Source organism: Heteronotia binoei, chromosome 4 (genome assembly GCF_032191835.1).
Source record: "Heteronotia binoei isolate CCM8104 ecotype False Entrance Well chromosome 4, APGP_CSIRO_Hbin_v1, whole genome shotgun sequence".
Classification (NCBI taxonomy): Eukaryota; Metazoa; Chordata; class Lepidosauria; order Squamata; family Gekkonidae; genus Heteronotia; species Heteronotia binoei.
This window is the reverse complement of record NC_083226.1, coordinates 25522778-25546495: the sequence shown is the minus strand read 5'-3', so window position 1 is coordinate 25546495 and position 23718 is coordinate 25522778. Positions and strand designations below refer to the sequence as shown.

At 42.6% G+C, this 23718-nt stretch overlaps 1 protein-coding gene across 2 annotated transcripts in view; it reads right to left on the bottom strand.

Annotated features, from left to right (window-relative positions):
• TEX15 (testis expressed 15, meiosis and synapsis associated) overlaps positions 1 to 21621 on the bottom strand; it is a 52989-nt gene extending 31368 nt beyond the window's left edge. The window contains exons 1-3 of one of the 2 annotated variants that reach the window (XM_060236976.1): positions 21467 to 21621; positions 5096 to 5214; positions 1436 to 1601 (exon numbers count right to left, since the gene is read on the bottom strand). In XM_060236976.1, the coding sequence (XP_060092959.1) occupies positions 1436 to 1601; positions 5096 to 5214; positions 21467 to 21489 (308 nt within the window). In that variant the 5' untranslated portion in view covers positions 21490 to 21621. The remainder of the gene's footprint in view (positions 1 to 1435; positions 1602 to 5095; positions 5215 to 21466) is intronic. The other variant, XM_060236974.1, reaches the window with a different exon arrangement.
• Positions 21622 to 23718: the final 2097 nt, after the last annotated feature.

Below are 23718 nucleotides of genomic sequence, written 5' to 3'. Positions count from 1 at the left end.
GGATCCCTCCAGTTATAAGACAATTAGTCTACTTCCTGTACTGAACAAAATATATGCTGCCTTCTTAATGAATAAACTAAAAGCATGGATGGAAGAATATAACAATCTGGCAAAAGCAGTTCAGCTTTCAAAAGGCTGCATGTGCATGCAACATTTTTAATGATTATCTTCAACAAATATATTAAACTAACAGAGAATCCATATGCAATCCATATGTTGACTTTCAAACAGCTTTTGATTCAGTATCCCATACTTGTTTATGGGAAAAATAGAATCTTACTTTTTTCCCTAGGCAGCTATTGGCCCTGATTAAGAATTTATATACTGGGGATGCGTTAAAAGACCTTCAATATGAATTTATCTCCAAGATTAATAAGAACTGAGAAAGGCATACAGCAAGGACATGTTCTTGCTCTACACTTATTCAATTTATATATAACTTCTTCCCAAATTTGCAAAATAATACCCATGTACCATGCTTAGCAAATCAACCTCTATCGATTATTTTACACCAAAAGTAGCCAATTTATTCTACTTTTGGTAAAGCTATATACAAGGCCATAGTTCTTCCTAAATTGCTTTTTGCAGCCTTGAGCAATGGACCACTGGATTGTCTTGATAGGCTCCAGAAAACTTTCTTCCATAGGATCCTTTAGCTTCCTCCCTGTGTATCCTCAGCAGTGATGCAAACAGAGCTTCAACTCCCTCAGATTTCAACATTAGTTGAATAGATTTCATGCTATCAAATTCAGAGTAAATGTAATGTTTCACCATCTCTGCTACAACTAAGTAGCAGCTAATTCCTGGTTGGGACCTTGGCTTAGTCCAATTGACGTAAAACTTGCTATATTAAATCTGAGCCTAAATTCCAGGGATCCACTGAAAAAAAAAGTCCTTGTTAAGTGTACAAAGCTGATTAGTAAAAAAAAAAAGGGATATTCTAAAATTTAAAGCTTCAGTCTTTTATTTAACAGTTCCACAATATTTTCACTCTTTTCAGTTACTTAGATGCAATGTTCTACCTTCCACTGAGATGAAGGTAGAACCTCTCCTGAGAAACTCTTTTGTACTAACTGTGAGGATCAAATGGACTCAACTGCCCATATCCTTTTTAGCTGCCCCCGTTATATTTTACTTTGTAACCCATATATCACTCTTTGGACTGGTCATCTACAGAATATTTCAGAACTAAAGGAACTAAAGAGCCAGTTTATCTGGGAGAACCAGGTTTGATTCCCCACTCCTCCACATGCAAGTGACCTTCGGTCAGTCATAACTCTGAGCAGGGGGTTGTACTAGATGGCCTGTATGGACGCTTCCAACTCTGGGATTCTACGATTCTAATTAGAGAACCTCATGCTTGTCTCCATCAGTTCGTTAGAGGAACGCTGACATAATATTGTGACTTGTTTGTCTTCATATAAATCTGATTCACCTCTTCGCAACAAATTCTTCCTCAAGATCTTTATTGTGCACCATTTCTATCTTATCAAAATGCCACAAGGATCCCAGGTCACATTCTCTGTCAAAGCAACTTTGATTCAGCCGTTCTTTAACTTCATGGTAATCCCTCTGATTAGTGGAACAGTCAGTGAGAAAATCTAGAACACAGAAAAGAAACAAACACATAAAACGATAAAAGAATAATTCTAGTCATGGCAAATGCCAACTATAGGAACAAAGTGAATGGACAAGTACAGAAGGCTAGGACATCATGGACTCCTCCAAAGAGAACAACCTCATCAAAGAGACTGAGAATTTTGATTAAGTTCTTAAAGCAGTAACAGCACAATCCAAAAAGGGGGTGGTGGAAAGTCTTTTGGGAGCAGACAAGCCGCTATGTGGGCGCAGGAAGGGTTTGCGCCGATGTACGACTGGCACCACCACAGCAGGAGGGAGTAACATGGGCAGGGAAGCACCACCACAGCAGGAGGGAGTAACATGGGCAGGGAAGCCCAAGTGCCACTGCACCCGAGGACAGCAGCGCCTGAGGGCTGCACCCAAGCGTGGGCGGAAGTGAGGTGGAACGTAGCGTTCAGGCGGAGGAGGAGGTGGAGGGTGCCTGGGAGGGTGGAGATGGGGGCGCAGCCCGGCTTAGGCAGCTACCTGAGCAGTCTGGCCCATGACACACGCCCCCCACGAGAGGTGCAACTTTACGCCTGCAAAAAAGGCTGTGTGCCCCATAGGCACTCACTGAAACCAAAAACAAAGGTCGCCTCCGCTGCTGCGGAAGCTCGCAAACCCCTTAGGGAGTGGTGTGATTGCCTTGCCAATCCCCTAACACCTCAGGCTGACAAGCCCCCTCCCCAGCACCCAATCGCGGTCTCCCACCTCCTAGAAATACTTCCGCTCTGGCCTCACACAACTCAGTTGTTAGGGAGAGGAGCGTGTGGTGGGAAGTTCTGTTGGCATGCTCCCGGCCATACAGACTTAGAGTGAGGGACCGGCAGGCACATTGGTGACAGGTTTTGCACCTTGCGGTTGCTTTGACAGTATCTTTGACTTGCAAGGCTAACTGCTCTTGTTTCCAGGTCTCCACGGGTTCCAAGCTCCCAGAGGCTCTGCATGTGAGGAGTGTCGCCCATGGCTAGTTAAGTTCCACTGTCCCCCCCCCCCACAGCCTCCCCCTCCCCTCGCTCTCGACCGCTCAGTGTGCAAGCATCTCTGGCACTTAAACCAGGTAGTCGGCTCCGGCATGGGGCATTTGCTGACCCCGCTCCCCTGTGCTGCCACCTGCTCCCTTCCCTTGGTCTGCCCTCTGCTGCGTTCCCAACCCCTGGCAGGGCACGGGGGGGGGGGGGGGTGGCAGCTGCCCCGTTGCGGGGAGGTGGGTCAGAGACTGTCCCTTTAAGAGAGCGCCCAGCTGAAACGCAGTCCGCTCTTCCAGCCGCCGCCCCTGCAGGTGCTCTTGATCTCTATCTCCGTTTTGCAGGTGGGACTGCAACACAGAGGCTTCCGTGTGTGCCGCTCCACCACTCCCCCTACTCCCTCAGCTGTTTCTGTCTGCTGCTTGGAATGGAGCCCCGCCCACAGCGAGACTGCCCAGCGCATGCCAGGGAGACTGTTGCACTCTGTTCCAGAAAAATAAAGTCTGAGCTGTGCCCTCTGTTGTCTCTCCTGCTTGGCATCTGCTGCACATTCCCTGGGCAACCCCGCCCCCTCTGTCAGTGGCCTCTCCGAGGGAATGCCTGGGAGGGTGGAGGAGGGGACGGTCTATGAGCCGCCATGCTGCCCTCCACATGGCTGGACAGGGGAGGGGAGTGCCGCCCCTCAGCCTGCCCAGGCTGACAGCCTACCCAACCCCACAGGGCTGTTGTGCGCAGGACACTAAGGGGGGCTGATGAAGAGGACTCAGAGTTCTGCAGCCCCCGGGGGAGGTGTTCCATGCACATGGCAGGGGGCGTCAGGGCAGCACAGGGGGTCTCTGGGTGGGGGGGTGTCTGCTGCTCGGCTGCTCACTCCCAGACACACATTCCACCCACTGTCTATGACAGCGAACTCCTGCACTTGGTACTTCCTGCTTGTCTGTCTGCCATTGGCAGAGTCTCTGACAGTGGGAGGGTGTGAGGGGATTGACGGCTTCTCAGTGGTTCCGTGTGGGCATGTCTCACCCCCGCCTCGCCACCAAGCCAGTGCACGCATGCCCAGCCTCACTTCTGTTCCCTCCCCGTGTTGGTGGGACGTCTCTCCTTTGCCTGTGATGGTCTGCCCATCAATGGCTCCATTCTCTGTTTGGGGGCGGGTTGGGGACGGCTATCAGCGTCTCTCTGGTCGCTTCTCCCCATCCCTGACTGTCATGAGCCGCGATGCATGCACCAGGACTGGCCAATGGGGGGGGGGGCTGTTGAATTAGTAGCTATATTGTCTTTGTTGTTATGATTCGAAACTGACTGCTTGGACTCAGCCGCTTAATCCAATTTCTATGAGAGACGGGAAATTCTGGGAATGATCAAGTTCTCTAGAGGGCCAGCATATAAATTTTCTAAATGTGCAAACCAATCTCATGCAGGGGCTGGCTGAAGGCTGAGAAGAGGTCTGGAATGGAAGGAAATACCCACAACACACCTTTAAATACACACAACCCTCCAGCAGAAGTCGTTTCCAATACTGGGAAAATTTGTTCCCAATATCATAGGCTCCATGAGATAACGCAGACTGGACTTGAATCTAGCTGGTCCACTTAAAGAACTAGTGCTACCACGAAGAAAACCTTGCATCACGCAGTCACAGACTCTACCTTACATGGATAGAACAAGGCCATTTCGAAAGGCTTGAAATTAAAGATAGGTTCATATATGATGAGGTGTACCCTGATATATGCACTGAGAGCATTTTCAAGGTTGTCAGCAAAGCCTGCTTCAATTAACCCAGCTGTCAAGTTAATCAAACACTTGTGTTCAGAGGTAGGATATCACCATAGCCATGTACTGCAAGTCAAGTCAAATTAGCCTTTATTGACATAAATATATATATATATATATATATATATATATATATATATATATATATATATATATATATATATATATATATCTATGAGATCCTCTGGGGTGCCTTTAAAACAGAATAAAGAAACTTAGCCACTTTCTCAGTGACACTAGATGAAGTATCGTTCAAAAGACTATAGACTTTAAGTGCATCAGAACAATCAACCATGCTAACTAAAAGAGGATGTAAATACTTGTGACGAAGATCTGTATACAATACAATAAAGAAGAATATGAGTAACTGACTCCACACATTTTTGCTTACAGAGACAGTATCTGACTGAGTAGGCTGTTTTGTTAAATCTGCCATAAAGAATGGCAGAGGGCATGGCGTTGTATTTGATAAAGTCTGGGTGCAGAGGAGAAGTAAAGAGCAGGATAACTATAAACCTAAACTGTACATACCTAAGTATAAGTGAAATGAAAAAGTATACACTTGTTAAATCCAATGTCATGCACCTGAAGTGGTGTCTAGAAACCACATAATTTCTGCAAAAGAGAGAATCTGGAATCTCAAGAACCAAGTATTTTTTTTAGCTTTATTGGACACTAAACTATAATGTATTAGTAAACAGTACTGGTTATGTTGTGTAGCTTTTCTACTGTACCTTTATCAGGTGTTCTTTTAGGAATGGTAAATTTTTTCAAACGATTGTGTTCTGGCAAAAATGATCGCTTTGTATTTAAAGTTATATTTGGTTCCATTTCAGTTTTCATTTCTATCAACCTGAAACAAGAATAAAAACCAGAAACTGTTATGTCATGATAGAGGTTTGATAGAGTAGACATGCTAGAGGCTTACAAGATTATGCATGGGACAGAGAAGGTAGAGAAACTACTTTTCTCCCTTTCTCACAGTACAAGAACTCATGGGCATTTAATGAAATTGCTTAGCAGTCAGGTTAGAACTGATAAGAGGAAGTACTTCTTCACCCAAAGGGTGATTAACATGTGGAATTCACTGCCATGGGGGGGGGGGCGGGGGGGCAGCTACAAGCAAAGACAGCTTCAAGAGGGGAATGGATAAGAAGAAGAAGAAGATATTGGATTTATATCCCGCCCTCCACTCCGAAGAGTCTCAGAGCGGCTCACAATCTCCTTTACCTTCCTCCCCCACAACAGACACCTTGTGAGGTGGGTGGGGCGGAGAGGGCTCTCACAGCAGCTGCCCTTTCAAGGACAACTCCCGCGAGAGCTATGACTGACCCAAGGCCATTCCAGCAGGTGCAAGTGGAGGAGTGGGGAATCAAACCCGGTTCTCCATCAGTGGCTACTAGCCACAGCTTATTGTTGGAACTCTATCTGGGGCAGTTGTGCTTGTGGGGGGGAGGGGAGACAGTCGCAGGGCTTCTAGCCCCACTGGTAGACCTCTTGATGGCATTTGGGGTTTTTGGCCACTGTGTGACACAGAGTGTTGGACTGGATGGGTCATTGGCCTGATCCAACATGGCTTCTCTTAGTTCTTATGTCTGCATTGTGTAATACATTGCATCTAACACTTTATGCTTTGATTTTCAGGTTTCTATTGTCTTAGTAATGTCACACTGCTTAGTAGATGTCTCATGTCTGCAGCAGTTAAATGACTTAGAATAAATAAACTAAATAAAAAGGCAGAAGTAATGCTGGTTGGAAGTCCAACATTGCTCTTGAAGGACATTAGGCTTCTTAACTTTCACTGGAGTTCAGTCAACTCAAGTTAAGAGCATAGGAGTTATTCTTGACCCACTTAGTCCTGGAGAAGCAAATTAATGGAACTTCAAAAAAAAAATCCTTCCAACTCTGTTTAGTCTGGAAGATGGCCTCCTTCCTAGACCCAGTTGATCTGGCCACCTGGATCCATGCCATAATAACAGAGACTAGACTAATATTAATTCACACTACATAAATCTGCCTTTGAAGTTAACCCTGAGACTCCTATTAGTACAAAATGCCGCAGCCCAGCTTCTATAAGAAGATAGTGGTAACATGCATATTACATTCACTCTGTAGTTACTTCACTGGCCACCAATCAGCCACCAGGCTCAATCTAAGTTTCTCTCCTATATAAAGTTCTTCATGGCCTTGGAACTTCATTTCTGCAGTGCCACCTGTCTTCCTGTCCCATCAAAACAGCTTCACTAATCTGAGTTGGGCCTTATGCAGGTTCTGCCCTGCAATTGGACAAGACCAACAACTGGCCACACATGTGCATTCTCTGTTCTGGCCACCACCTCATGGAATTATCCACCTAGAAGGTCACAAAGGTCCCCACACTTGTGGCATTCTGCAAACTATGTGAAACATAATGGTTTAGGAGGGCATTTTTACAAAGGCAATATTATGAAGAAACATTTCAAGAAGGTGATTTAATAAAGGAAACAGGACTGTGAGCTACACTACTTTGTATATCATATATTATGTAATTCTACTTCTTGGCACAGTTTTATCTATGTAATTCTACTTCTTGGCATAGCTCACATACCATGTATATTATATTTTGTTTTTGGAGTTCTATAATCTTGGGTCATTTTGCTATCAAATACCTTATTCTATTGACTACACTGACTTACATTCTGTAACCTGCCCTGTGTAATTTGCTCTGAGTCTTGGTGAAAAAAGCAGACTAAAGCTCCTGTTAGTTTGGCATAGTGGTTAAGTGTGCGGACTCTTATCTGGGAGAACTGGGTTTGATTCCCCACTTCTCCACTTGCAGCTGCTGGAATTGCCTTGGGTCAGCCATAGCTATCTCAGAACTGTACTTGAAAGGGCAGCTTCTGTGAAAGCTCTCTCAGTCCCACCTAGGGCTGCCAAGTCCAATTGAAGAAATATCTGGGGACTTTGGGGGTGGAGCCAAGATCAAGGCTGTGACAAGCATAACTGAACTCCAAAGGGAGTTCTGGCCATCACATTTCAAGGGACAGCACACCTTTTCAATGCCTTCCTTCCATAGGAAGTAATGAAGGATTGGGGCACCTTCTTTTGGGGCTCATAGAATTGGACCCCCTGGTCCAATCGTTTTGAAACTTGAGGGTTATTTTGGGGAGAGGCACTAGATGCTATACTGAAAATTTGGTGCCTCTGCATCAAAAAACAGCCCCCCCCCCCGAGCCTCAGATACCCGTGGATCAATTCTCCATGATTTTCTATGGGAATAAATCTCCATAGGGAATAACAGAGTTCCCAGCAGACATTTCCCTCCCCTCCCCCCGCTTTCTGATGACCCTGAAGTGGGGGGAGGGCCTCCAAACTGGGGGATCCCCTGCCCCCACCTGGGGATTGGCAACCCTAGTCCCAAACACCTCACAGGGTGTCTGTTGTGGGGGAAGAAGATAAAGGAGATTGTAAGCAGCTCTGAGACTCTGATTCAGAGAGAAGGGCGGGGTATAAATCTACAGTCTTCTGTACATCCAAATTTGTGATTAATTCTGAAGCAGGAACCTTATTCTTCACCACAACCTTTTTGAGCCTGTGAACATTTTTGGAATTCTGACTCAAGATGGCAGGCACAACTACGAAATGGCTGCCACAGGATGGAAAACCACACACACTAAGGAAGCCCCAGTAGAAGGAAGGACTCATTTTTAAAATAAACTGGGAAAGAGGAAAGAAGAAAACTAACACTGTGGTTTGCTGTCACCACAGAAGTATCTTAATTTTCAGTCAAACAGATCTCCAATGTTCAATCAGAAGCCCTGATGGGCAGTGGTTTCACATAGCTCCATCCACTTTTTAAAAATACCTGGTGGGTGCCATGGTGTCCATGGGCTCTACATTGGAGACTCATGATCTACAGAGTAAATAAACTTTATATAAAGTCAGAAAGATAACATATGCATCCTGTTTTTCCCAAACCAATGAAGTGACTGACAGTGCCATGCCATCCTAAGTAGAGTTACACCTATTTAAATCCATTGATTTCAATGGCCAACTCTGTTTAAGATAGCACTGTGAACCCTGATATTCCCATTTCACCACTGGCAACTTGGTTTCTCAACTTCTGGCACAGATTTCTCAGTTTCTTTGAGGGGGGGGCAGGGCTGAATCTGGTCCAGGCCCAAACCTAATAATCTATATTAAATTATATTTATGAAATTATTTATATTTCCAAACAGGATATTACATCAACAATTAATCATGTGATTTTAAAATAGTTTTCCACTTGTAATAGTCTGAATCTCAGTCAAGGAAGAGGGCTCTGTAAGAAAAGGAGCATTATGTCACAAACTCCTTCAATTTGAGTGAATATTTACTGACATATTTGAGTTAATATTTCATTTATGAATGAAGGAAAATACTTCCTCCCCCTCTCTCTTCTTCTCACTACTGATTAAATTTTAAAAATCTGATTTTTATTCACTTTGCAAACATGAGATCACGCACAGGTGTATTTATATGTGATAATTCACATTAATTTTCATCAGCAAGATTAAAAAGGCTGTATTTAACGCTTTAATTGTATTAAAGAGCAATTATTCTGTTCTTTCTTCAACTGCATTAATTGGCTGTCAAAGATAGAATAGATCCTGTACTTTTCTTGACTAGCTGGTGAACCTTCTACAAAGGTTATGAGTACATAAAAACACATATGTTTAGCATGCATATCACAACGTGGTCACTGGCTGTTCTACTTCTTTCAAACACATAATACTTTTTAATCATCTCCTTAAATCATGACATTAGTGTGCTTGGCCTACATTATTCTGAAACCTTTAAACAAACAACATTTCTGGGAGCTACAGGGGAAACTAAAGGGTTCCCCGCACCGCCTCTGTTTTCTATCAATTACCTGGCCCTTCATATACAAGTATATTACTAATAGCAGATCTATCACAGTTTCAAACACAAATATTTCAAAACTAATAAAATGGCTGACAGTTTGCCTAAAGCATCACTTTCTTGCCAACATGATCAGCAATGACATACATAATGCATACAGAGGCTAACAAGAAAAATTGCAAAAAAAAAATAGGTTCTGCACTTTATAAAGCATTAGACCTTAGAACAGTAAATTTAATATAAAACTCACCAGCTAAGATTCTGTTTCTCAGATCTTATGCAAGTATTTTGTAACATTCTCAATCAATGAGTCTGAATATTAGCAAGATCATTTAAGGCTACACAATTTAAATTGTGGCAGACAGTGTTATCTGTGAACCAGTCACTAGAGGGAGATAACTACCTATATTCCAGCCAGAGCACTTACACCTTTCTTAAATTACAGCATGGCACTCTTAAAAATGCTGAGCTTGATTCTATACAACTTAGGCAAAGAAGATTCTACAGAGTTCTGCATTGCCACAGCTCTTCCTATGCTTAATATATGTCAACAGAACCACATAGCCACACCTGCAACACTAAACCACAGATATTTTTTAAAGTTCAGCAGTTCTATGATGGAAAAAAAGGGGTAGGGGAGCAATAAAAAAGTGTCAGTGTCTCTCTATGTCTGTGTGTGTGAGTGAGTGAGTGAGAGAGAAGCACCTAGTGAAGTAATGACTGTTCAGAAACTTCTGGTCAGAAGAGGGAAGGGTCTGGTTTCCTCAGGACCAGCTGATTTCTTGATTGACAGCTAATCTGACTTCTAAAGGTACTTAACACCAGTGCTTGAGATGCTGAAGCACCATGTTCAGGTCTTGCCAGAAGCAGTCAGAATGCATTCTTAAATAGATACTAATTCCTAAACGTGCACTATTTGTCTATAAATATTGATTTGTCTTTTCCCTTCTGTAAGATGAATACTGAAATTGCTTCTTGCTTGACGATTTGTGCAGTATGGTTTTCTTTCAAATAAATCATGACTACTTTGGAACAAGTTTCCCCTCCCCCTCAAATTATAGGGTTCCTGCCAGTTTCAACCCCATCCCCACACCATTCTGGAGCTGGGTGGGTTGGGAGCCCTAGAAAATATTTCTATATTCCTAAAATTCCCTAATACCAGGAAAACTGGAAAATACCAATTGTGTGTGACACTTATTCAAATACATTATTAAGATCAGTGTCTGGATCTTACATGATATTTTGCTATGGAATGGAGAAGAACCCGGAGACATACTGGACCTTAAGATCCACATAAACTTTATTCCAAGATTACAGCTGTCACAATTTGGTCATGGCACTGTATAGTTTACACATATTCCTCTCCAGTGCCATTCACTTTGCCTTTTCCAGCTTCTTAAGTTACAATGACACAAGTCAATTTTCGCATGCTCATGCTACTCAGATCAAAGGTTTGCTCAATTTGTTAATTTTACTATTCTGTCATTGTACCATTTTACATTCTAAATCACTGCCTACCAGATAATTTTACTTCACTGTCACTGGTTCTTAAAGCTGTACCATGTTGCATTCAGGGCCACTGCCTACCAGCTATGCATGGCTCTGCTCAGCTATGTATGGCTTTGCTCACTGCACTGGATTCCTCGTCTGATGAAGTATGCTTAAGAGCACACGAAAACTTACATCCTAAATAAAAATTGGTTGGTCTTAAAGGTGAAACTTTACTCCTGCTTTGTTCAGCAAGTCAATATGTTATGGCTATTGTTCTATATAACAAAAAGAAGTCCAGCTGCACCTTGAAACTAACAGCATTTATTCCAGAATGAGCTTTCCAGAATCAGAGATCACTTCCTCAGATGTAATGGGGAAATCATTTTCTCTAGTTTTACACATAAAATTACAGAAGAGGAGGTGGAAGAGAGGACTTGAGCAAAGAGAAGCCTCATGTGATAAATTAGGTGCTGTTGAATGGTTTAGGTTGCTATACATACTGGTTGATGAGAGGTCAGAGTAGGTTCTAGCATGTCTCACATGCAGTGAAGATAGATTTTTAGCCTTTTTGCTCACCTCCTCTCTTGCCCTCCACTTCTATAATTTTCTGTGTAAGAATGAAAATTATGTTCAATTTCCATTGCATCTGAGAAAGTAATATCTGACTCAAAAAAACTCATGCTGAAATAAGCACTGTTTAAGGTGCCACTGGACTTCTGATTTGTTTTGCTACTAGATCTACAGACTCCCATCCACTAAAACCATTCCTGTACTTAATGTTCTTGAATGACATCTTCATCATCTGGACCCCATGGGAAGAAAGCTCTTTTTACCAGGACTTCAACAACTTCCACACCACCATCAACCTGAGCCTGGACCACTCTACACAACAGGTACACTTTCTGGACACTACTGTACAACTACATGATGGACAGATAAACACCACTTTATACTGGAAACCCACTGACCAATACTCTTATCTACATACCTCCAGTTACCACCCAAAACATACGACTCAGTCAACTGTCTACACTCAAACTTTATGTTACAACTGTATCCGCTCCAATGCTCTTGATCAGAACTCTCATTTAAGGGATTTATAACAAGCATTTTTGGGACTACAGTACCCACCAAATGAGGTGAGGAAATAAACTGACAGAGTCAGACTGGTACCCAGAACCAGTCTACTCCAGGACAAACCAAAAAGAACCAACAGAACACCACTGGTTGTCACTTATAGTTTCCAGTTCAAAGCAGTCCAATGTATCATCAGTGATCTACAGCCCATCTTCTCTCACACAAGCAGCCCTGGATGGAAGACCTTGCATACAGAAAGCCCCCCCACAACCTTAAACAACTTCTCACAACAACCATGGCCCATCTAACAGAGTCACCAACACAGGAACCACACCCTGCAACAGACCCAGATGCCAACTCTGCCCACATATCTATCCAGAAAATACTATTACAGGACCCAATGGCGTCAACTACACAATCTCTGGCTCTTGTAGCTGCTCATACTCAAATGTGATATGCCAACAATGCCCCTCTGCTCTATACACAGGACAAACCAGCCAACCTCTATGCAAAAGAATAAATGGACACAAATCTGACATCAAAAATGGCAATATCCAGAAACCAGCAGGAGAACACTTCAATCTACCAGGACATTCCATCAAGAACCTAAAGGTCACCATAGTTCGACATAAACATTTCAAAAACAAAATCCAATGAGAAGCTGCTGAATTGGAATTCATATGTAAATCTGTCTCAGTCAGACTTGGATTGAATAGGGACTTTGGATGTTTACCAGAAGTAACTGCCTTTCCCTTTCAGGTATTCCATTCAGATTCATCAATAGAAGGAAATGGTCACACCCAGCCTGAATTGCACATTCTACATTTTTAATTACTTTTGCAACTTCTTTACATTTACATGGCACTCACTTCCTGAATCCATTCCCTCCTCACCTTACCACCTATATCAATCAATCAAACTTTCTGTTACCGTCTATAACCAGCTCATTCAATTGATTTGCATGAAGCAGTTAGATACAAAATGCAGAATCATCCCAACTGTAACATTCAAGAATCAGGTAAAAAACAGAATAAAGCAGTTATAAAACCCATATAAAATTTAAATAAAAGAGTAACACTTGGTCTATTTGCCACACATTTTACATTCCTTAAGAACCTGGGCTCAGAATCTAGCCACCTGCCTTGTTATCTGATGGTTCCTATCGGACAGGAGGTCTTCAAGTTTAATTTTATTTGATCTGCCAGGAAACCTATCTAATAACAGACTGATAATCTCCAGGTGGATCACCTTATGGTATAAACAGTTAAAAAAATATGTGTTCTAGGAAATCTATTTTTTACAGGGGGTATGCAGATCCTAAGTGTGTAGGGGATCCTTTAAATCTCCCCTCCAATACAGTCAACAGCAGAGACATACTTCTGGCTAAAGTAAATGCCCTTTTAGAGTTGTTAGATTCGAGAAATATAAATAGGCTGCAGAAGCAGCTATGTATCTTGTGATTTCTGGAGAAAAATGGCCAGAAGAACTGAGAATATCCATTTGTCTTTCAGTATCAGTCACTTTCTACTTGATGTATGATTTTGCCCAGTCTATACAGAGATTCAGAAGGGGTTGGGGAGAGAAACCTAATGTCTTGATGGAATTTAAGACCACTCTATACCAGTTGAACTGAAAGTGGTCCCAAAGGATTAAAGAGGGGGTGTCAAACATGCAGCCCGAGGGCCAGATCAGGCCCACAGAGGGCTCTTATCAGGCCTGCAAGCAATTCACTATCATCTACTTCCTTCTGCATCACAGCTTGCTTTGCCAGGCTTGCTCAATCACAAAGGAGCTACAGAGCAAAACCTCTAATTTCTCCATTGGTTGACCAGCACATGAAACAACTTATGTACAAAAGCTTGCAGTGCCCAACCATTTCATGTTTTCCCCAGAGTCTTAGGCTTAGAGCACTAAACATGAGATTTCTATAATGAACGCCAATAAATCAAAAGGAGTTTTGCCTTTTACACACACTTAAACAGCATACTCAAGGTTGCTACAGTACAGACATTGTCTCCAGATTTTGATGCAATAATTCAGAGCAAGAGGTGTCAGTTATCACTGTTAAATAAACAAAATATTGCAAGAATGCTAATCTTTTAAGCATATTTTAAGTATTTACAAAATCTTTAATAGTGTTTGTCTGCACCCTTTATAAAGTTTATATCTCCACTACTTGGCATTACATTTTAGGACACAAATGGCTCAGCCTGACAAAGTTTCATTTGTGTCAGATCTGGTCCTCATAACAAATCAATTTGACACCCCAGGCTTAAAGGGAACAAACGCCTGGGGTTTATATTTCCTGTTACTCATTTATAAACAGAGGGGATACAAAATCTAACATCTACTCAAAGCATTCCTGTTTCCAGTGCAATCCAAGTGTTTGGCACACATTTGGGTACTTGCAATAGTGCTCTAAGGAATTTGGACTGGACTTTCTCAAGTGGGGTGAAAGAGGAAGACAGTGGCCCCAAGAATGTTCCATAAGTCAATGGGGCCAATGCCTTGGCTTTGAACAATCTGAGACCGGCTGGTACATAGTGTCCCCCCTAGGACCAATGGCATTTCAAGATACTATTTGCCAACTTCTCTCCTGCATTGCCAGCACAGCTACCATAGACTGTATTGGTGCCAGAAACTTGCAATACTACACCCAGACTTGTTCCAGCTTATGCCCCTGAAGCTTCCATTGCTTAATCTTTGGGTTTCTTTCCAAAGGCCAGAACCTTGGAACCACCTACCTATGTATCTCTGGTCAGTTTCTACATACACTCCATGCATCTGACAAAGAAAGCTATGTATCTCAAAAGCTCATGCTATGATCAAATTTGTTAGTTTTAAAGGTGTTACTGGACTCTACTGCTTTGCTACTACAGACTGGCATGGCTACTTGTCTGGTATTGCTCTACAGGTCAGATGTACTTGCATGCCATGCTCATAATCCAAGTTTCCATTTTCTTGGCATCAGCCTGATATCATGGAAAGACTAGACAAAGCCAACTCTAAAATTCAAATACCTTCTGGATTCTTAATGCAAACATTTTAATCATTTTATGTTCTGTCTAACCCAGAGCTTACAAGGGACCTGCTTTCATAGATTTCCCCAAATATTTTGAATTTAACTTTCACAGACCTAATAACTACTTCCCTCATCCTACCATGCTGTTTTTAACTTTCTTAACATGCAAGCTATGCCCAAAGTCTGATCTGAAACTGTAAAATTCATTAAGACCATTTAAAGTTTATGATCTCTTTATAAAACACAACCCAAAATAAGTAAACGTATAATAAGTTATTTGCACTGTACTCACGGCCAGCATGTGGGAGTAGGCGAGGTAGGCAGTTGCCTGGGGCACCACTTTGCCTATGGGGTGCCTATGGGTGCCCCCTCCCTCCTGCTGCTCTCAGTTTCCCAGAAGCAAACCCAGGAAGCTGAGAGCAGTGGGACGGTGCATCAGCCCTTGTGAGGGAAGCCAAGCTCCGAGGAGAACACCTCCACAGTGCGCTCTTGGAGGTGTGGAGCCAGCCTGGAGTGCCCAAGGGCCTAGCACCAGGCCTGACTGTACTGAATTCTGTTATGTTAGATTATGTTAACACTCCTTCAGAACTGTGGGATTCTTATTCTGACTTCTGTAGCAAAGGTGATAGTAATACAATATTGATGCCATGATTTAATCAGTGGCCCAAGGGCAAATTACGCTATGGCAAAGTCACATGAAAATTTAAACAATTTATTTAAATAAATTTAAACTATTTATTTGAAATTTATGGAAATTAAAAACATAAGAACCCTCCTGGATCAGACCAGCGGTCCATCTAGTCCAACATCCTGTCTCCAAGAGCCGCCAACCAGTTCCCCTGGAGGCCCAACAACAGGGTATAGAGGCTGAGGTCTTCCCCTGGTATTGCCTCCTGGCTCTGAGATTCAGAGGCCTACTACCTCTGAGCATGGACATTCCCTTCGTCACCACAGCTAATAGTCAGACACACCTGTCCTCCATGAGACTGGCTGAACCCTTTTAAAGCTACCTATGTCTGTGGCCATCACTACATTCTCTGGCAGCCAATCCCACATTCTAATCACTCACTCTGTAATGCAGTATTTCCTTTTTATCTATCTTAAATCTACTGCCCATCAGCTTCATTGGATGCCCTTGAGTTCCAGTGTTTTGGGAGAGGAAAATATCCACTTTGTCAACTCTCCAGCCCATTCATAATTCTATAAACCTCTATCATGTCTACCCTTAGTCTCTTTTCTAAACTGAAAAGTCCCAGACTCTTCAGCCTTTTCTCATGAAGGTGCTCCAGTCATTCCATCATCTTAGTTACCTCCTTCTCCGTCTATACTTTTTCCAGCTTTGGGATGCCTTTTTTGAGACGCAATTACTAGAACTGCACATAATATTCTAAATGAGTCCATGCCATAGATCTATACAGGGTCATTATAATATTGACTGTTTTATTTTCAATCTTTTTTTAAATGATCCCCAAAACAGAGTCAGCCCTCTTTTCACCACTGCAGCACACTGGCTAAACATTTTCATTAAACTATCTACTATGACACCAAGATTTTTTGCCATCTTGGCAAGTTCTCAAAAGGTTGGGGGGTTTTGTTCCAATTAACACTCAACTTACAGGTCTGAATAGTGAAAGGACATGCATGAACTCCACACTTCCTCAGTACATTTTCCTGACTTACTTACAGAATTTAACAGGTCACCCAGAATAACACAATGCTATCACCACTCATACAAACAATGTTTTAGTTATTAATCTTTACTATTAAAAAAACTTTTAACTATTAAGTAGAAATTTATTAACATAAGTATGCAAATTATACAGATTATATACTTTAACATCCTGTTTTTAAATACAAATACTATATCTACCTATCTACCAACCTATATCTGTATATAAATGGGAGGACCAAATTCTCAACAAGAATCCCTAACCACCCTTCATGGAGAGAATCAATCTGAGATAAGTCCCAGTCAGATCACTGAAAAAAAGATTTTCAAGGGGTTTAAGACAAAAAGGGGAGTTGGGGAAGCTTTCCTTAGAGAGACAGGCCTTTACCATTACCTCTTTCCTTGACATATTACCTGCCCAAGACAGTTTGGTATGTAAGGTCAGAGATTAGGTGAGCTTTTCTACACTTCATTCCTTGTTAACTTTCCACCGTCTAATGATAGAGTACTGGTGTTCTAGAATGCAGCTGTGATGGACTGTCAAGGATTTACGTCTCACAGAGGAGGAAAACCTTTGAGTGTTCCAATGGAACTCCATGGAGAGTCAGTTAATACACGACTGACAGCTGAAGAAGCAACAGTTTAGCACTGATTGAGGACTGGGAGGATCATGGAAGATTCCAGCTGAAAAAGGGACATAGCTTCTAGTCTAGAAAAATACTCTCTGCCCAGTGAAAAGGGAGATTATCTCTTAAGAGAGAAGTGATCCCTCAATTGGTGTATAGAGAAGAATTTTGGGGACTTGGTTGTGTGTCCCTGCCTTCAGATTCTTAAGAATCAGTGGGATTCAGGAATTTATACTTGAGTGATTAAGCAAATCCCAAAAAGAAAGTTTCTCTCTCCTCAAAGTTTCAAAGACCTTGCAAAAAGCAGAAATACCAACTTGTTGGGCATCAAACTACCTTAAATTTGGTAGAATTACCAAGCTTACCTCAGTTATTATCTCTGTTCACCTTCTACCCTTGAAATAATAAATAAAATATTTTAAATAAAATATTTTATTTTTGAAATTTCAAAAGTTTCTTCTTAGAAATAGAAGGCAGTGATTTTGTCTCTTCCCCCAGTTCCCAGGGCTGGGTCAGCATCTAAATATATAATAACATGACTGAATAGTACAGCCATACACCAACAACAAAAAAGAAAAAACTAGATATAGGAGCTCCTCAGCAAGCAAGAAAGAAGAAACAAAGGGAAAATTCTGTGTGTGATGGAAGAGATCACCATAGCAGCCTCTGTGGCTAAGGAAGATATAACAGGTCTCCAATTTTTAACCAAAGCATACAGGCATAGCTAAATTTCAGAGGATAGCTGTGTCCTTCTACAATAGAGCACCTGGATTCAAGTCCAGCAGCACCTTAGAGGCCAACAAGATATTGAGGGTATTGGCTTTTGAGAGACAAAGCTCCCTTCACTTTGACTCTCAAAAGTGTATACCCTGAAAATCTTGTTGGTTTCTAAGGTACTACTGGATTTGAATCTAGCTAGGCTTAGCTGAAGTTAATTCACTGCATTACCTATACTTATATTTAAAAATATCGATTGCATTAATAATATAAATAAAATATCACAACAAGATTTATTTAATCTCTAGACATACTTCCTACTAAAAGGGCAAAATTAGAATACTCCTGGTGTTAGCATCTATTGTTTACTGCATAACTTCTTTTAGAGAATGGCTAAAAGATTAAGCCCCAAACAAGACTTGACAATTCCCAGACACCCCTCTTCCTTTTGCTATTATAGTAATCATTTTTCCAAACTGCATTGGACTGTTTTGAAGAATTCCAAGGATTTTTCATGAAAATCTGCTAACAATTAACATTATCCAAAGATAGATTTCAGAGTATTACCCTCTTTGACCTACTCTTGGCAGAGACTTCCCTTTCAGATCTACTGTCAGATCTAACTTAATGTTTTTAGACCTAGTAGCTGTTTTAACTAATGTATTAATCGGGTTGGGGTTATTTAATGTTTTGTTAAATGTATTGTTGTTTTGCTGTTGTTAGCCGCCCTGAGCCTGCTTGGCGGGGGAGGGCGGGATATAAATAAAATTTTACTTACTTACTTACTTACTTCTTAATGAAGAATGTCTAGTTTTGGAAGCCACTTCAACACTCCTGTAAGTGAAACATACCATCACCAAGGAACCCAAACATGGTGCTGTCAAAGTACTCAACAGATATACTTTTATAAGCATGAAAATAATTGTCCACTGCCCAGTGTTTTCTATATAGATAGATACAAAGCAAGAATAAGGCTGTGGCAATCCAAGAGGTCATCAAACCAATCCTAAACTCAGTCCAAAAGTAAATCCCACTGATTTCAACTGGATTTTCTTCCTAGTATGCACTTCAGAGCATCTACCAGTGCAATCCTAAATGCAGTTAACACCCTTCTAACCCCAATGAAGTGAACACACTTAGAAGAGAATACCTCCACTTGGGATTCCACAGTCAGACGCTTGCTCTATTCTACCCACAAGAAACAACAGCATCAATTAGCCCCACAAATTTCTGAAAGCATATTCCATGCTTTACTTAGGAACACATAGCAGTTGCACTTAAATCCCAGAAAACTAAAAAAATATTGAGGTCTGACAAGCTGACCTCTTTATCTAACAAAACAGTATGTGCATTTCCAAGTTACACAATTCTTATACATTAAAGAGTAAGAATGACTGTAATGGCAGAGTAAGACAACATTTCTTCTGGACCTATACCTGCATCCTAACAATGGCAATCTTATTCTGCAATAAAATAAACAGCAGAAACTAAGTAATGCCGTATGCACATCACAGATTCATTACCCCTTTATGACACGTAATCATCCTACTGTATTCAGCAACATAAACTGTAATATTCCCCCAAAATACATTCTTTCAGTGAATGGATAGAGTCTAGTGGAAGTTCAGTTCCAAATGGGAGAACACTCCTTATAGCATAAGAACACAAAACGATATCTTACCCCTGCCCAAATTTACCAATATTAATTAATTCCATTATATCTAATTTCCAGAGAAAGAGATGTCAGGACCTGGAAAGCTCCTTTCCCTAATAAACACTGCTGCATAGGACTCTTTGCAATTCTTCAGCAGGGAGGAGAAAGCATTCTGTGCTCAAGAGCCCCATCACTCACTTTTGCTTCCTAAAATGCTCCTGATCTGGTAGGAAAGAGCCGCCCTACGGCAACCCCACAGGGTTTTCAAGGCAAGAGACTAACGGAAATGGTTTATTACTGCCTGCCCCAAACATAAAAAATTGTCCTGGATTTCCTTAGCAGTCTTCCATCCAATACTAACCAGGGCCAGCCCCACTTCGCTTGTGAGCAGTGTTCCCCCTAAGTTGAGTTAGTGTGAGCTAGCTCACACTTTTTTAGCCTCTGGCTCACACATTTTTGTCTTAGCTAAAAAAAAATGGCCCCAGAGCAAACTAATTTACGCAGTAACCAAATCACTTGCTCACAACTTTAATGTCAATAGCTCACAAAGTATGTTTTTTTATCACAAGACTCCACAGCTTAGAGGGAGCACTGCCTGTGAGATCTAACAAGATCAGGCTAGCCCAGGGGAACCAAATCAGAACTCAGTATTATACTCTGCATTATATTTTTCTTCCATTCTCCACCACCCCATCAGTTAACGTAGTTTAGGAATGGAGCGCAAAATGAAGTGTGCAGTAAGGATAATAACAGAAAGACACAACATTCTTCCACACCTTCCTGATGTGCAAGAATTTGGGGGTGGGGTGGGATGGGATGGCAAGAGCCAGATTGCAAGTCTGCAAGCCTTCAGAAGGAGAGAGGCGATGTCTCCAGAACACAAAACATAATTAACAATGCAACCTTTGGAACAGTTATTTCAGCCCAAGCCCATTAAAAAGAGCGAGCTTCTACTGGAACAACTCTGTATCGGCTAAATCCAGAGAGACAGGCAGTGAAATCCTTTCCCAAGTAGTCTGCTGCTTCAAAATTAGACAAATTTAGTGGTCTTTTAAATTAATAGGAGAGTGAGCCCCATAGCGCAGAGTGGTAAAGCTGCAGTACTGCAGTCCTAAGCTCTGCTCACGACCTGAGTTCGATTCCGGTGGAAGCTGGTTTCAGGTAGCCGGCTCGAGGTTGACTCAGCCTTCCATCTTCTGAGGTCAGTAAAAGAAGTACCCAGCTTGCTGGGGGGTGAAGTGCAGATGACTGGGAAGGCAATGGCAAACCACCCCATTAAAAAGTCTGCTGTGAAAACGTTGTGAAAGCAACATCACCCCAGAGTCGGAAACGACTGGTGCTTACACAGAGGACTACCTTTACATGCACAGGATTTGTACTGTTGCTCAACTTCACAAAGTTTGCTGGAGGCGGGGGCGCACGTAAGCTTTGCTTGGTAAAGTGCCTATTTAGCAATCGAGGTAGCAGCCACTTACGCCGAACCCCTGGGTAGAGTTGCTCCTGTCCCAGCTCCACGGGCTGATTCCAGCAGCTCCACAATGCATGGCACTATAAAGGGAGCTGTCCTAAGCAGTGTTCCCTCTAAGCTTGAGTTAGCCTTAGCTCAGGAAGGATGACCCCAGAGCACAATAATTTATGCAATAGCTCACAACTTTAATGCGTTCAATGCCAGTAGCTCACATCACAACTTTAATGCCAGTAGCTCACAAAGTATACTTTTTGCTCACAAGACTGCAGCTTAGAGGGAACATTGGTCCTAAGCACGTCTCCTCTGAAGTCAGTCCCATTCCAGTCAACGGGGCTTAGTCTCGGGAAAGAATTCTTAACTACTGCAGCCTCAGAGATGGGACTTTGCGGCGACGGCTTCTCACACCTAGCTCAGTTCTGACTCACGGAGGCTGATAAAAGGGAGGATACATCAGGGAAGGGGAAAAACTGGACATAAAGAAATAAGCAGCGCAATAAAACCTTTTAGTCTTTAAAGAGCCCATTTCGTTTTTCTGCAACAGGCTAATAAAGTTATTGCCCTGGAATGAGTTTAAGGTAAACTCGCGGAGGAAAGGTGGTCACGGCGGTACCTGGGCATCCATGCTAAGTGGAACCCCAATGAACAAAGGCAGTCTACCTTAGCCGTATCAGGTGCGGGAGAAGAAACGATGCCTCCGCCCCGTTGCAATCAGAGACCCGGAAGCCGCGTGCATCTGTACTTCACCGGCAAAAAATGTCTCTTCTTCTGCGCCTCGAAATTAGAGAAGCTCTGCACTGGCCGGCAGGAGACCACCGACCGTCAAAAGCCCATCTCAGCACCGGCAAGACCACGCACGCGGAAGGATAACCTTTAACGGGTGCGCGTGCAGAGAAACGGTAAAGGGTTCGGAACTACTTTTCTTGAGCATTACTAAAGCGAGACCGAACCCAAAGAAAAATCAAAAACAAACCGCCAACCGCGAACAGTCCGTCCGCGCCACAAGTACTGCCCGCGCGGATGAGTAAAAGCGTTTTTTATAAGAATTATAACAATTCCTCCCTTCGTCTCGGTGTACTTTCAAGTATTCATCCGCATTAAGCCGACGCTCATCATAGTTTGAGTCTTAGCGCAGAGCATCGCTCAGTCATTCGAGCTCTGCCAATACTTGCGGCCTCGTGTGCAGCCTGCGAGGCAGCGCCTCCCCCCAGGCACGTGCCTCGCGCGGTGTGAGGAAGGCGAGGTATGGGGTTTGAATAGGCTCGAGCGAAGGCATTCTGACGGATCTTCTTCCGCAGGGATCTGTTATCTCTTGAGGCAGTTTAACAGACCCTCATAGTAGTTACCATTTTTTAAATTTTGAATTATCCCCTTAAGCTTGACAATTCACATGAGTCTTGAGAATGAAACGTCAACTCTTCAAAGTACTCGGGTTTTTGTTTTTAATAACTGCAGTGTCCCTCCCTGTTGTAAGGTTGTAAGGTTGCCAGCAGTGTTCCCTCTAAACTGAGTTAGCATGAGCTAGCTCACAGATTTTTAGCCTCCAGCTGATACATTTTTTTCTCGTAACTCAGGAAGGATGACCCCAGAGTACACTAATCTATGCAGTAGCTCACAACTTTAATGCCAGTAGCTCACAAAGTAGAATTTTTGCTCATAAGACTCTAGCTTAGAGGGAACTTTGGTTGGCAGGTCTGTGTTGGAAAATACCTGGAGCTTTGGGGGTGGAGCCAGGAGAGGGTGGGGTTTGGGGTGGGGGGAAGAAGCCTCAGCATGGTACAATGCCATAGAATCCACCCTTCAAAGCGGTCATTTCTGATTTTCTCTGCAGGGGAGCTGATCTCTGCCAGCTAGAGATCAATTGTAAAAGTGGGAGATCTCCAGCTATTACATCTGATCCCCGAGTGACAGAGATCAGTTCCCCTGGAGAAAATGGCTTCTTTGGAAGGTAGACTACGTTATGTATTCTGTTTTACTGGGTCCTTGTTGCCTGAGCTTGAGGCAAGCACTCACTACAAACCAGGATCCTGAAGCATGGACAAACCAACCAATTGGGATGGGACGCTAGGCATGTAGCAACCAGTGCCCTCTCTAAGCAGAGTTAGTGTGAGCTAGCTCACAGTTTTTTACTCCATGGCTCACACATTTTTGTCTTAGCTCAGGAAAAATGGTCCCAGAGCAAACTAGTTTATGCAGTTGCTTACAACTATAATGCCAGTAGCTCATAAAGAATTGTTGCTCACAAGACTCCACAGCTTTAGAGGGAACGTTGGAAGCAACATGTAACAAAGAGATGCAAATGAAGGATCCTGGAGAGAGCCAATAGGAGTAACTGTTTCCTGTTGGTGTGTGTGGTTAACCATGGCCAGTTGTATACAGTTAGCTGTGTTGCCAGTGTTTCTGTGTGACTTGCAATAAAGTGTTCTTGGTTGATTTGGAGCTAGCTGAACTCACTTTATTTCGGACTGTATGGCATTATGCTGCAGAGGTCCCTTCCCAACCCAAACCCCACCTTTCTCAGACTGCCCCACTACCACCACAATTCAGAGCTGTGCATAAGAAGAGCCCTGCTGGATCAAACCAGTGGTTAATCTACTCAAGCAGCACAGAGCTGCATTATGACTTTCCTGGGCTCTAGGCACTCGTTGCCTTCATGGGCTCCTTCCTCCATACAAAAATATCTATATTTCACAACTGTGTTGGTATAAAGACTAATATAATCTAGGATGGATTATATTCATCTTTATACTGTAAA